We start from the raw sequence: 14,860 nt of genomic DNA, 5'->3' as shown, positions 1-14,860 counted from the left end.
CTATAAATGAGAACCACATGGGTGTTCAGAGGATGGTTTGATCTCATATCTTAGATGGAATCAGGAAGACTTTCTGGAGGAGGTAACATTTTGGTGGGCTTTAAGGATGGCCAGAATAAATCAGGTAAAACTGGAAGGAGGCTAGGAGGCCCAGGCTTGCACCGAGGCAAAGAGGCAAGAAAATCTGTGATGTCTCCAGGGAATGACAAGTCCTGCGGTATGGTGGGCTAAAGTGTTGCACACCCAGGTCACCATCGGTGGGATGAAGAAGGAAGGGTAGCTCGGCATCGGATCCCTAGCAGGTCGGACGCCAGGGTGGGCATCGGGGCACGGCGAGTCCCTTCACCCTGATGCCGGGATGGGTCCTGGCTGGAGGCTTCCTGCTGAAGCCTGGTTTTCATGGGGAGGCTGCGTTTCCCAAACCTGCACATGCTTCTTGTCTGTTGTGGCATTATATGGCATGCCAAAGCCAATGGGGGTGGCTGGAGCAAGCCGGGGGTGGGGGCAGGTGCTCTGGGGGCGTCTATGTGACCCAGAATAGTGGAGGGGCCTTGTGGGGGATCTGGCCTGTGGCATAACAATTTCTAGTAGATCTGGCTAGGCAAGAGGCCAAATCTGCCATTGGCTCTACCAGAAACCCTCCCGGTAGCTATGAGGTGGGATTTTTCTTCTCAGATCCCTTTGACAGTTGTAGCCTCTGACCCTCAGGAAGGTTAAACTGCAGTGTGGCCTGGGTCACATGGCCAGTGAGCAGGAAAATCAGCCTCAGACTGTCCAGCGCCTGCCCCACACTACCTATATCCTGGCCCGGGGCTGAACACTCAGCCATAGGGGATTGGGGGTGGACTGGGGGGCAGGACAGGGGTTCAAGCCTGAGTCACAGGGCTTTGAAGCTGACAGTTGGATCTGCCAAGCCACAGAGGCTCCAGGGGTGGGCTGGCCCCTGACTCACCCCCACACCCCAAACCAGCCCCAGGCAGAGGCTTCAGCTCCTGACCGCCCTTTTGCCTGCGTCTCTCCTGGGTCATTCACGGCTCAGGATTCCCAGGTGCTGGGCAGGAAGGCCAAGGCCTTTAGGCAAGGAGGTACCCCAGGCACACCTCTGCTCAGGAATTTCAGCCGGGAATCACAGTGGGAACCTGAGCTTTGCCTGCCTGCTGGGCACCAAGCAAACCTTGATGATCTAGGCACCAAGCACTTATTTTTAGCTGACATTTAATTCTAAAACCCAAGTACTATACTTTCGGTGGCCCGACCTCCTGGTGGCTCACCCCTTCCCAGAGGGTAAATACATCCTCTTGGCAGGGCACTGGGTGTGCCTTGGAAAACCTGGCTTCTAGGCAACAGAGTAGGTGTGACTCTGAAAACCCGCCAGCCACAAGTCCTGGCCAGTGGTGGCGGTGGGATGGGGGAGAAGGCTGGGGCTCCAGCCCCTCCAAATGCAGGGGCCTGGGTCTCAGAGAGAAAAGAGTCCAGGCATTTTGGGTTTCCAGATCCAGGCCTGGCAGGATGACCTCTGGCAGGTCGTTCCTTTCCCTGGACCTCGACTTCATCTAGTTATAGTCCAAGGACCCTTCCATCTTGGGATACTTTGTCTGATTTTTTTTTTTCTTAAATATTATCTCAAGTCTTCATCATTAGAACATTTTAAAGATGGTACCGGGCAGGAAAAGGGTCTAGATCTCTCTCATCAGAAAAATGTTTATGCAAAAACAGGCTTTGTCTGGTAGGACGAAGCTATCTGTTCCATCTCGCTGCAGTGCTAGGCATACAGCAGCAGTGCCCAGGCCTGTGGTAAGCCCCAGGTAGGGATTTCAGAGCAGACTGTGCCTCAGTGAGCTCATTGGCTCAGTGAGGAGACACACCACTCCCCAGGAAATAACCAGATATTTCCAGGACAAGTGTAATGTGCTATTCAAAGCTTTTGAAGTTTGACCTTTCTAATTTCTCTAACCACATCTGTTACAAAAGAGGTGGATGAATGTTGTGTAGATGTATGGCTAGAAGGATAAATGAAAGGTTAGCGGATGGAAGGATGGATGGGTGGATGAGGGCATGGATGGTTGGGTGGATGGATGGACGGATGGATGGAAAGAACATTGGATACACATGATACAGGGTCATTGAGGGAAAGTTCCAACCTTGCTTCTTAATCATTGTGTGACCCTAAATAAATCATTTCTTATCTGTAAAATGAGAATCTTATCTGGAAAGACCTCATCTGCAAAGTGTGAATTATGAGCCGAGCCTGCCTTCCAGGTCTATTGTGGGTATCCTGTGCAATAAGAATGGACTGTCCGTATCTACCTAACAGCTGTGACGAGGCCTCAGAGAATGACCTTGTAGGCATGGGCTCTGTGGCGTGTTTTTACTACGGGGTGAGGGCCTCCATGGACACGGGTGGGAGGCTGCTTCCGCTTTGGGGGTCCCCACTCTCCCAGTCAGCCTAGGGTTCTCTGCCTTACAAGGGAGAACTAGCTCTGGAGGAACGTTGCTGCAGGCGAGGCCCCCGTGGGCTGCAGAGCCAGGAAAGCACATTGAGGGCGCACTGAGTTCAGGGTTAGAGCTTTGACCTTAAGCTGATCCACTTCCTAACCTTGGCTCCGCCACCTGCTAGCTGTCTGACATTGGGCAAGTCGTGAGCCTCTGTTTCCTCATTTATAAAATAGGGTCTAATGACAGTACCTACCTCTCAGGTGTATGATGTCCACCAATGGAGATAAGGTGTGTGAATTAGGTAGCAGAATGCTTGGAATATGGTAAACACTCCATAGGTGTGTGTTTACCCCACAGCCCTGAAAGGCTGTATGGGGAATTGAGCCCTTAGCACTTCGGAGGGAACTCAAAAATTCAGAACGCAGAGATTTTCATCCTGGATGATGAGTCCCTGAGCTGGTCTCCTTATTTTGGAAAGTCCAGCAGGAGCCACATGGCCTCTTGATGAGGGTGCGTTGACTGAACAATATCTACTTTCAGCTGAAATGCCAGCAGTTCCGTGGGCCTCGCTGACCCTGACCTGATCACCCCTAGATTAATAACAAACAGGGCCCATGAATTATTCCTTTACAAGTACAGTTTATATGGGAGATATAAATCTCTCCAAATGGGCGGAGGCAGAGGGAGGGGGAGAACTGGCAAGGGTTGTCCTCCAGGGAAGCCATGGACACCAGGGGAGCTGGTCTCACAAGGCCGAGACGGCCTTTGCGGAGACCCGGTGTGGGGACAGTGGTGTGGGTGGTGGCAGGCCCTAGTGGCTCAGGGTGAGCTCTGGCTGATGGCAGGAGGCCCAGACCACCCACCAGAAAGAGGCCCTGAGGCTGAGTGGCCCCAGGCCTGAATGGGGCCAGCCCTGACCTGCAGCCTTGGGGACAAATGATGATGGGAATGTCTGAACCTCCTCAGTCCCTAAATACCCAAGCCAGGCGGGCTCCAGGGCCAAACCCTCCACAAGCCCTCATCCCCTGCCGACTCCAGACATCACCCCCCGGCCAGCCCCATCTTCCCAGCTACTCGCTCTGCTAAGCCGCCTACACGGTATGTGCTTACAAACGAGACGCTGTGTCCCTTCCTCTGGGGCTGCAAACAGAACTTCCTGAAACCTAGTGGGACCAGGGTGGTGGCAACAGGGAAGCCACTGGTTTTCCAGAAGGGAGACAGCAGAGGGTCCCAAGCGGCAAGCAAGAGCTTGCGGGGCTGTCTGGCGAGCTCTGAACTCAGGTCAGTTTAGTTCTGAGGGTCATAGGCTTTCAGAGCTGAGAGCACCCCTCTCGGTCAATGGGAAAAAAGAAACACTTCAGGGAAGCCAGGGAAGGGGCAGGACTTGTCCAAGGCCACACAGAATGAATCGCAGAGCTGGGACAATGTTTGCTGTTTCTACAACCGAACCAGGCACCTGCTCTAGTCCTCATCACCAGACATTTCATCCTCTTTCCTGGGTGTCCTCAATCCTACAAGTGGTTTCAGCTGCTGGACAGCCCAAGAGACTTACTGTCAGTGCATAGGGGAGGGAGAGAGCTTTGGGGGTCAAGGGAAGATGACCTAGCCCTGTCCCAGGGGTCCCAGATGTCCCAGGGGTCCCAGATGTCCCTAACCCCAGATGTCCCAGGTGTCCCTAGCCCCAGATGACCTAGCCCTGTTTCCTCCAGGGAAAAGGTTCTTTCTCCCTTGTCCCCTCTCCTTGTTCCGCCCTGGCCTTCCTGCCAGTGGGTCCTTCCTGGAAGCCCTTCCCAAACAGACCCTGGGGCTGTCCTTGGACCCCTGACAGCTTCGCGGGTGTACTGGAAAGAGTGGGGTTGGATCAGTAGCCAAGAGAACATGCGTGGGCCCCATCACTGTCTTGAGCAAGTTGCCTCTCCTCTTGGGCCTCCGTTATCCCATCCAGCAAGTGGGAGTGGAGACTGGAGAGAATTTCTAGAGGGCAGTTTCGGGCACCGTGTGTCACCCAGAAATATGCCTCGACTTCTCTCTTCTGCCTACCTGCCCTTCTCACAAATCTCTCCTTGGATTGGGCCGGGGCCAGGCCTAAGCGGGGCAAATTATTTTGTGTGCAGAATGATGCCTTCCAGATCCGGCCAGGGGACCCTTGGCTGAATCCCCATCCCATGACCCGCAGCCTTTAGCAGCCCAGGCAAGAAACGGGGATGAGGCAGAGCAGCGGGCAGACGGCCGGGGCTGTCGGTGGGAGCCCGAGCTATGGGGCTGGGGTGCCATGCGGCCAGGCCAACCAGGAGGGGCACTGGGTGACCGTCGGGGCCAGGCTGGAGAGCTATGGGGCTGGGGCTGACTATTTTTAACTCGGTTTAATTTTCCCTACCTGGAAACCAGCTCTTGCCAGTGGGGTGGCCCTGTTCCGGGAAGGCATTCACCCCCTCGGACCTGGGCTCGCTCAGGTTCCGGGGGCCGGGCCTCTCCATTTCATGGGAGCCCTCTTTGCTGGGCTCGGGGAAGGAGGGGAACTGGAGGCGGGCGCAGCTCCCCTCACCGACCCTGCCAGGCCCGGGCCGCGGCCCCTGCCCTGTCGTCATCCTCTTTTCACACCACAGAGGGATCCTGTCTCCTGGTCTGTTTAAGTCTCCTATTATGTTTCCCAGACTCGGAGCCTCTGCTTCCCTATTGTCCTGAGCAGCGTTGTGCATTTGTGTAAAGATTAGACGCGGTAGAACCCTCGCTCTCCTTCCAAATGGTCTTTCTCTTTTACTTGCTCAAATCCGAGTTCTTTCTCTCACCCTCGGCTCCGCTTCCTTGTCCACCCTCTCTCCCTGCCTGTCTTTATCTGCCTCCCTGTTTGTTTTCCTCCCCACCCGGACCCCCTCCTGCTCCCCGCTGACCTGCTCCTTCTTTTCTTCTCTTCATGGTTCAGTGGTTTGAATTCTCGATCTGCCTCCTCCCCCACCCTGACCCTGCTTAATTCCGTATTTATATTCTCCAGGAGACTAATAGAAATGACTAGGAGTATTGCTCACCTCATTCCAGAAATAACTTTTCTAAATTCTTAGAGAGACACCTTGGCGGGGGAGGGCAGCGAGTACTGCATGGGGAGTCTCTGGTTTTTGCAGAAGGGACTGAGATCCCTGTCCCGGTGCCGGTTCTGCAGATCCACCAGCTGCGTGACCTTGGCTAAGCCAGGCCCCTCTTTGGGTCTCCTGGGCCCTAGGGGAGCTGATTCCCAGATCCTAACAGCTGCCTCCCAGGGCCACGATGGAGAGGAGCTGAAAAATGCTCCGAGCGCCCAGTAGGTACTCAGAAATGTTGGTTCCTGCTTCCCCTGCAGCCTGACCGAGACTGGGGGAAGGGAGATCGCACTGGCGATTCTCTCTCTCCGTACCCCTCTGTGGCTCACACAAGGTACTTTCTAGTCATGCCCTAGGAAGAAGCAAGCACGCCAGTTTCTCTGTGGTCATCCGTGGTCCCCTTCCTAAGCGTCTGATGGCAGAATTGCTGCTAAACACGGGAACTGCGGATTGAGCAGCCTGGTTCCCAGAGACCTGGTTTCCACAGTTCAAAGCCAGGCGTGTTTTTCTGCCTTCCCTCCTCCCTCAGACGGCACTCTCTTAAGGCTCCTACTGTGTGCACGGCCAGCTCCAGGCCTTGCCTTCTCCAGAGCTCTGGACCTGGAGATTGCTGGGGAGATAAGCCTGGAGTCATGAGTCAGGCAGGCAGGAGAGCAAGGCTCTGGGAGTTCCGAGAAATGAGAGGGCTTTTCCTGTTACACTTGGAGACAGGGTCCCTGAAAGACGTCACAGCACCTGGACTCTGAGCCAGGCCTGGGCAGGAACAGAGGGCGAGTGCTGGTCCCGCAAGCTGCTTAGCTCAGCACCAGGCCATCCACACTCTGTCACCAGCCAGACCCAGGTTCTAGGCTAGCGGAGAGGCAGGAGCCGAATGCTAGCCCCCGGGGTGCGCCCCCCCACCCCTGCCTTGCCATTTTGGAAGAGAGTAGCCATGGAGGTGAGCCAGCTGCCCTGTCGTGTCCAAGGCTGGAGGTCTTTCAATGGGTGCTTTGTGTGTATGCCCATAGGGGCAAGAGGGTTTGAAGGGACCAGAGCGCTTGTCCCCAGGCCCTGGGAGGAGGGAAGGGGAAGGAAGGGAGGGGGCACTTCCTGGGTGAGGTAGGCATGAGGCAGCTCCCAGCGGGGCAGAGGTCAGGGGTGAGCTGTGTCCTTCACCGAGGGAAGCCAGCCCAGAGAGGGCTCTGATTTGCCCAAGGCCACAAAGCCTTGAACACCCCCTTTCCCCTCCCACACAACAGAAGGGGCGTCCTCAGCCTGGGTGGCAGTGGGCAGGCAGGATGGCAGGGTCTCCCCCAAGGAGAAGCAGGGCTGTGCTCATGGATCTCCCCCTTCCCACTCCTGACTCAGCAAGAGCCCTGGAGCAGCAAAACAGAGAGCGAGGAAGGGGGTCAGGCACATTGGGGGTGACTTGAGGCAGCCCAGCAGAACCGGGAGGGGTCCCTAGGGACTGCAGGAGAGCTGCCGTACTCCAGGAGGTGCTCCAGGCACAGAAGGAGGAGAGCGGGGCCTTCCCTCCCGCCTCCACCCTCCCCTGCCCTCCTCCCCCACCCCACACCAGGGAGGCCAGCCAAGGCGTGCACCCTGGGGTGGAGGCGGTGTCATCGCTCTCCTGTATGGGGCAGGGCTGGATGGGCAGGGGCGGGGCTGCGCTTGGTGTTATAAGAAGCCGCCAGGGCACTGAGGCAATGAGCTATCAGCTCGGCTTGGCAGCAGGACGCTGGCGACAGGCACACTCCTTCCTCTCCTCCAGCCCGTGCGCTCCACCGCTGCTATGGTCGCCGTGCCCACTGCCTGGTGCTCCGTCGCTCTGGCCCTGCTCCTGGCTCTGCAGGAAGGTGAGCCTCCCCAGCCTCACCTGCTACAGCAGCCGCCCCACCCCCTCCGGGGCTGCTTGCAGGTGTCTCCCTCCCCAGTTCCCAGTACTCGCCGGTCAGCTGGGGGCCCTCAGGGGTGGGAGTCCTGCAGCCACGGCAGCTCTGGGGAGCTTGGCAAGGACAGAGCTGCTGCAAAGCACAGACAGCACTGGCCCTTCTCACCTGGCTTTGCTGGGGCTTCCCCCAGGCTGGCCTGGAGCTCCTGAGCAATAAGAAAGCCAACTTCCTCGATTATGCAAGAGGAGGAGCCCGGCAGGTCCCCTATCCCAGCAGTGCCAGGCGCCCTGACCCACCTCTCTGCCTCTCTCTCTCTCTCCTTGGACACCCAGGCAAGGGCCAGGTGGCCGCTGCTCCGGATCACCCCGCGCCCTCGCCCCGGGCCCGAGGCTCCCACCTGCGGCCTCGACGTTGCTCCTGCAGCTCCTGGCTGGACAAGGAATGCGTCTACTTCTGCCACCTGGACATCATCTGGGTGAACACCCCCGGGTGAGCGCGGGGATCCAGGTGGGGCGGCCGGCAGCAGGGCAGGGGATGAGGAATGTCTCGCAGAGTCCAGCTCTCCCTGGGCCTCCAGACAGGGTCACTGCGCTACTAGGGAGAATGACTGGTTATTTTTCCAACTTCCACGTGGGGGCTGCCCCGTCACACAGGGCTACCTTGGGAGAGTTCTTGCAACAGGCTGGTATTGGCCCCGTTTTCCAGATCAGGGCACTGAGGCTCAGAGAGGTCGGGTGCCTGCCCCAAGATTGCACAGGAAGGAGTAAGGCATAGGTGGAGGCTCCCTCCTAGGCCGCAGCTGCCGAAGCTCACGCCCACTCTGCCATGCGGCCTCGGCATGATCTTCCAAGAATAAGACACTGAATGACAGCACCCATGCCTTGACGGTGCCAGGCTCTGTGCCAAGCACGGCTCGTCTGTTATCAGCTCGCGAACCCCTCGTCCTCCCCACGACGCGGGCGCTGCTGCCGTCTGCAGTGACAAGACGAGAAGCCTGGGCTGTGTCACCTGGCAGCGCTGGGGTGGGAGCCCAGGGCTGTCTGCTCTGTCTGCACCCGCACAGCCTCCGGGCCACTGCATACTTCGAGCTGAAGTTTCTCTGGGTGTTTGTGTGTTTTTTTTTTTTTTTTCCTTCCCCAAATTGCAAAAGGCAAGAGAAGCTCTGCACGTAAGCGTGTGGAGATAATCCGCATCCAAACACTCGCTCAGGGCGGGAACGCTGCCAGTCCCTGCGTGCTGGGTCTACCTGGGAGTCATTACAACTTCAACCACATTGTCTAAAATTAGCTCTGGCACCCGAAGGTGCTGGTCCAACCGGCCACAGGGCCCCTGCCCTGCCCACAGCCTGCCTTGGCCAGACTTTGAATCTGAAATCAATCCCACCTGATCTCTCCCTCCCTCTCTCTCTCTCTCTCTCTCTCTCTCTCACACACACACACACACATGCACACACACAAGCGCTTGCACACACTGTTTCTAAGTCAGCGTGCTCTAAGTAAGCCACGTTTATCGCCCTCCGGGCAAGGGATGACCAGGTGAGGGCAGCTTAGCTGAGAGCCTGTATGTTTACTTCTGTGAGATGGCATTTCCTCCCCTCCTCCACGGGGACCAGCCTGGCCCTCTCCATCAGCTCAAGTTCCTGTCTGGGAGGGGCTGGGAGGACTCCCCACTTCCCGACTTAGGGAGGGAGCACTGTTCTGGCACCTCCTCTCCATGCTGGGAGGCTTACTGAGTGGGGCTGGGGATGTGGGAGCACGCAGAGGCCCAGAAAGGGAGAAGGACCTCTTCCCCCACCACCTGGCAGCCAGGGAGGGGCCTGCACTGGGCCTTCTTGAGGTCAGGGGCTGGGAACGTTTTTACTTCCACCCCAGGGGCATGGGTGGCCGTCCCTGTGTGTGCTGCGGACACTCTCTGCTTGCCAGTGGTCGGAGTTTATCTAATCCTCTCCCTCTCTCCCCCTCCCCTCTGCTCTCTCCACCCTATACCACTACCTTGCTGGCTGCCTGCCCACAGACAGACAGCTCCTTACGGCCTGGGAAACCCGCCAAGACGCCGGCGCCGCTCCCTGCCGAAGCGCTGTGAGTGCTCCAGCAGCGGGGACCCCGCCTGTGCCACCTTCTGCCATCGAAGGCCCTGGTAAGCTGGCACCCCACCTGCAGGGGCTGGGGGAACAGGGCATCTGGAAGACCGGCAGAGAAGCAGAGTGGCTACTGGTGGGGGAGCAGGGTCCTGGGAGCCCCTTAAGCTGCCCCCCTTTCTGTGGAGAGCCAGTCACCCCAAGTCCCTCCCACTGTCCAGCACTGGGGGCTTCTGAGAGCACCCCACCCTCACTCCTGGGCAGAAGGGACACTCCCAAGGGACAACAGAAGCTGCTCGGGCACAGAGGGGATAGGACTTGTCCTGTCAAAGGAGAGTGGGGACAGCAGCCTCCGTCTGTCTGCCCAGGGGCGCTGAGCTTTGGCTTCTGAGCTGCAGCGTGGAGCGCTCTGGAGCTTTCTTGGTGGAGAAGTAGCAACTAGACTTGGGAGACCGTGGCACTACTCTAGGGTTGTCACAGAGTTGCTGGGGGTTGGAGGGCGGTGGGTGGGGCGCTCTGCCAAGTCTCTTAACTCTCTGGGCCTCAGTTTTCCCACGTGTAAAAGGAGTGGGAGACTGTGTTCCTTTGCTTGTGCACCTGGAGGATTTGGGGAAAGCAGAGACTGGCTTCCCAGTCCCAAACCTGCCCTTCCTATGATGATTTATGAGAAACTCCTCCTCTGAGACTCAGGCTGTGGCCCCACCCCTGCCTCAGTTTCCCCTCGCAAAGAACTGTGCTCAGCTGCAGGTGGCTGGATTCTGGGAAGGCCGGGCCCCCAGCTGCCTCTTTCTGAGGCTAAGAACACATTCCCGGCAGCTCAGTTTTCCTCAGCCCCCACGCCGCCTGGGAAAGGAAGGATACCAGGTGCACAGGGGTGGAAACGGATCTGTTTGGGGTGAGAGTGGGGGGGGGCACTGGGCCCACAGCCAGGTGTTCTCAGGGCCCTGGACAGCCCCTCACTTGGGTCCTAATGCTGTTCATTCAGGGCCGAAGCTGTGGTAGTCCCAGGCAGCAGGTCTCCTGCCGACGTGTTCCAGGCCGGCCAGAGATGGACGTCCGCAGGAGAGCTCCTCCAGCAGCTGAGGTAAGGGGTGCCTGCACGGGCAGAGCACCTCCTGTATGCCTTGCACGTTACCTTTGTTCTCCAAGAAGGTGGGACTGGGTCCTTACTGGGCACCAAGGGAACTGAGGCTCAGAGAAGTGAAGGCACTTGCCCAACATCCCAGCAGTCCATGACAGGCAGCTGACCGGCTCCAGAGCCAGGGGTCTTAGCTGCTGTGCTCTCTGTCCCCACTAGGCCTGGAGGTTGACTTTCTTAGGGGGGGCGGAGGGACTGTGATGGTGGAAAGAAGGAGTCGGATATTAATTCAGGTGTGAGTGTCTCCTATGCGATGGGTCCAGAATGCTCGGTGATCTAGCCTGTCCCCTCCTCCCTGTCCCAAACCGGATCCCCTTCCTGGCAGCCCCGGCAGGGCTCAGCGCGAGGCCTGGCCCATGGGATGTGCGCACAAAGGCCTGTCTCACCACATTGACTTGAGAATAGAGCCCCCACATCTGGCCGTGCAGCCGAGGGGCTGAGGGGACAGTTCTGAGCCAGGACTGGCCCATTTGAACACCTGCTGTGCCACAAACAAGCCTTTGTGACCTTGGGCTTATTGCTTCACTTCTCTGTGCTTCTGAGCCTGGTACATCAGGGCAAGCCATCTGTAGGGGTCGTTGTGAGGGCGGATCCATTGACGTAGGTGGAAGGCACCCAGTGCGACCTCTGGAGATGTTAACCATTCAGACCTCTGTCCTTGAGGCTCCTCGGAGCTAGCCAGCACTGGGGCCCAGCGTGGCCCCCTGGGGGCTCCCATCTTTGTGGGGAGGCTGAAACCTAGAAGACCAGATGGGGAAGGGAAAGGGAAGATCCAGCATAGGGAACTGTCCAAGGACGAGCAGAATCAAGAATCAGACTTCGCAAGCGTGCACGGCCTCTGGCCTCCCATTCTCATCCTCACACCGGCCAGGCCTGGGTTTATTTTATAGGCTAAGAAAGGGACTCGGGGAGGTTGCCATGCTTGCTTCAGTTCCCATAGCTGAGAACTGCAGGCAGACTCCCAGCTCCAGGCTAGAACCCTTGGAGTCAGGACAAGACCCTTTGGATAATGCTGGAGCCCCTGCGAGGGGCTCCTCCCAGTTCAAAGGGCAGCTAAGACCCATATTTGTCTGGGTTGAACCACTTTGAGCGGGACCTTGAAGAATGGGAATTTTAGTCCGTGGAATTTGGGTGAGGGGAGGTAAAGAGCCTAGAAGGAACGGCAGGAGCGCGGATATGGAGGCGGGAAGGCAAGTCAGAGGAGGTACGCTGTTCTTGGCCCTCCGGTCATTGGGGCAGCCTTTGACATTGAACATCAGCTTCATCAAAGTCCCCATGGGCAGAGGAGATTCTAGTACCTGGCCTGTCCCTGATGTGCAGATTTTGTTTTCAGGATGAGCTGTGGCTGCCCCCGACCCCAGGGCAGCTATGATTAAGGGGGTCAGGTCCTGTCGCTGCTGCCTGTCCTAGGGAACACTTGGGCAGCCCATACCTCCCAAGATGCTAAATGGACCCTTCTCTATTCCAGGGAAATTTCTGCCACCAAGATCCGCTTTGCCAGACAACACCAGGAGGCAGAGAGGGAGCCGAGGCCCATGTACCCCAGGCGAAGGAAAACATAGCACTGATTGCCAGATTGCCAAGGAACGCTGGGAAGGAGCCCGTGTGGGGCTTCGAGGAGAGGAGCAGCCCAGGGCCAGGGACACAACCTGCTGAGGCGGCACGAGCTCTGGCCTCCTTGCACGGGTGAAGGAGCTTCTCCCAAGTCAGCTCATGTCCTCACCCTACCCAGGAAAGCCCCAGGCTGCGGGGCGGCCTCCCCCCACTAGTCCCAGCCCCGCCGCCCCGCGAGAAGGAACTACATGAGGAGCGTGCTAACCCAGAGACCACGTCCTGAGAGGTTTCCTGTCTATTGGCTACAAACTGAGATCGGCGAGCAGTGGTGGACCCTCAGACGGAAGCCAGCGCTGGAGGCTGGACGGGGCTGGTGTCCTAGGCAGGCCCCGCCTACCCCCTCCAGTTCTCCCTCCCCAGAGCCCAGAGTCCTTCTACCGCCCTGTCCCCAGGATGCTCCTGGTGAGAACGGCCTGCTCGGCTTCATCTGTCTGTATATAACTTATTTCCTCTAAGAACGTGGAGGATTCTGTTATTTATTTTAATGTATTTTTTTAAGACTCTTATTTACCTGCGGACTTGTGTTTTTAATAAACGAAGAAGTGTTACTCTGATATTTTGTCTTGGCTGAAGCAGAGGTGGGAGGACCTTCTCAGGAACAGGCTGCTCGGAAGTTAAGGGGACACAGGAAGGAGAGAGAAAGGGTCTGGGGCAGAAGCCAGAGCCCAGGGTTCTATTCCCCCAGGCTCTTGCTGGTCACCTGTAGCTGCTAACCCAGCCTCTCTAGGCCCTCGCCTATCAACGTGCCTGAGCAGCCATTTGTAGCTTTGAAATCCAGGATTCTGGGACCTGTGTTCCCATTGGGCCAGTCACCGACGGCCAGGCCTTTCCCAGGAGCATGTTTGGAAGGAATCAAGACCCACTTCTGCTCAAGCAGCCCTCACCAGGAGCTGTCGTGAGGCCCAGAGTGTATCTGTGCAGCAAAGGCTATAGTCAGATGGGTCTCAAGACCGTGTGCAACCCGAGGGGCCAGTGATGGATGCTATGATGGTGCTACGGCCTGGCCCTCACTCGTCCCTTGCCTCGGGCCTCGCCAGTGAACAAGACGTGAGCTTCAACCGCGGAAGCCCAGGGCTCCAGGCCTGGGTCGATCAGTCCTGCCAAAGCCGGAGAAGCAGCCCACCCGAGTTCCAGGGTTGACCAGCAGTCAGGATCACCCCTGCTGATAGCTGCCTGGACCCACAGCCTCCATGCCTGCCAAATCCTCCTGTGACAAGCTGTTCCCTTTTCTCCCGGCTGGGCTGGGCTGGGAGTGGCAGGTGGCCCAAACGGCTATTGCGAGATAATTATTTACACACTATTCTGATCCTGCCTTGTCCATGAAGCCAGCCCTGACCCCCTCCTGGAAGGATGTCATGCCACACATATCGAAATCCTACTGTGTACTTGCACTTGACTGATACTAACTGCATCTCGGTAACCTGTGACAGAGGAATTTTTATTACTCTGTTTTAATGATGAGGAAATTGATGTATGGAGAAGGCAATTTACTTGCCCAAGGTCACACCGTAAGTGGTGACGTCAGGATGAACCCAGAGTCTAGGGTACATATGGATGGATAGATGGATGGATTTTTAAAATATTTTTGATGGAATTCACGGATCACCACTGCAGCATGACCTGGGATAAATCTCTTTCTGGGCCTCATTTTTTTTTTTTTTAATCTACAAAATGGGAAACAATAGTCTCTAGCTTGTAGGAAAGGTATGAACATGAAACAGACTGCTGGGTTCAGCCCTCGGCCTGATAAGAGTCAGAGGCTGCTTGCTGGGCTGTCAGAAGTGATTCTGTAATGACCAGAACAGCCCTTTTGCTGACGGACCTGAGGTGGGCGGCTCAGGGAAAGAGGAGTGGTCAGAATAAGACTCCTGGACAAAGGGGCTGCTCCCACAGCCTCCGAAGATGAGTAAAACTCAAATAGGAAGAGATTAGAGAGGGAATTCCAGACGGAGGGAACAGGGAGGGTGAAGCTATGGTAGCAGGATGGACAGAGGCGGTTCCCATGGAGAACCCGTGTGGCTGGAGCATGGTGAGGGAAGAGCAGCAGGAGATGATGCCAGAGAGACCTCGAGACCAAAGCAAGGAAGCTGGACCCTCTCTTGTGAGCCACAAAAGGGCTATGAGCCACAGGGGACCTGATCAGAGCTGGACTTTGGAAATATACCACCAGAGGGCTGCACAGGGCAAGAGTGGACTGGGAAGCAAGTTCGCCCCCAGCCCTCAGCGGTCCACAATGCATTCTAGGTGGTGAGGGTTGGAGTAAGGGGGCCGGGAGTCAGGGCACGCCTCTCAAATCTCAGCAGAGTCTCATGCCAGGGCAATCTCACGCTGCTGCAGCCCAGCATCCCATGCCAAATAGCCCTGCCCCTGGAAAATGCCAAATGAATAGCCAGTGGCCAGGCTGGGCAGCTGAGTAGGGCAACCCCAGGAAAGCAGGTGTGAGGGAGGCCTGGGAGAGGGAGGCTGAGATCGGTTGAGGGTGTGTCAGAAGCCCAGGGAAAGAGGCATCCACTGCCCTTGGCACAGGTCCCTGTAGCCCTGGCCAGAGTTCAGAGATCAGAGACCCAAATGATTAAGTCACAGAGATGATTAAAGGGAAGGGAGGAGACCCAGGAGGCAGGTATAGGAAGGTGACGGTGCAGTCTCTCGG

The 14,860-nt window shown here is 57.2% G+C and overlaps 1 protein-coding gene across 1 annotated transcript; it reads left to right on the top strand.

Annotated features, from left to right (window-relative positions):
• Positions 1-7,194: 7,194 nt before the first annotated feature.
• EDN2 (endothelin 2) lies at positions 7,195-12,763 on the top strand. Its single transcript, NM_001310179.1, is given in 5 exon segments — positions 7,195-7,345; positions 7,714-7,870; positions 9,395-9,517; positions 10,444-10,542; positions 12,065-12,763. Coding segments are annotated over 5 exon segments (537 nt in total). The 5' UTR covers positions 7,195-7,281; the 3' UTR covers positions 12,159-12,763.
• The last annotated feature ends 2,097 nt before the right edge of the window (positions 12,764-14,860 follow it).

This window comes from Mustela putorius, unplaced genomic scaffold (assembly GCF_011764305.1).
Source record: "Mustela putorius furo isolate JIRA1106 unplaced genomic scaffold, ASM1176430v1.1 tig00003853_pilon_pilon_pilon, whole genome shotgun sequence".
NCBI lineage: Eukaryota > Metazoa > Chordata > Mammalia > Carnivora > Mustelidae > Mustela > Mustela putorius.
Note: the sequence above shows the minus strand (reverse complement) of the source record. Positions and strands in the feature narration are given on the sequence as shown.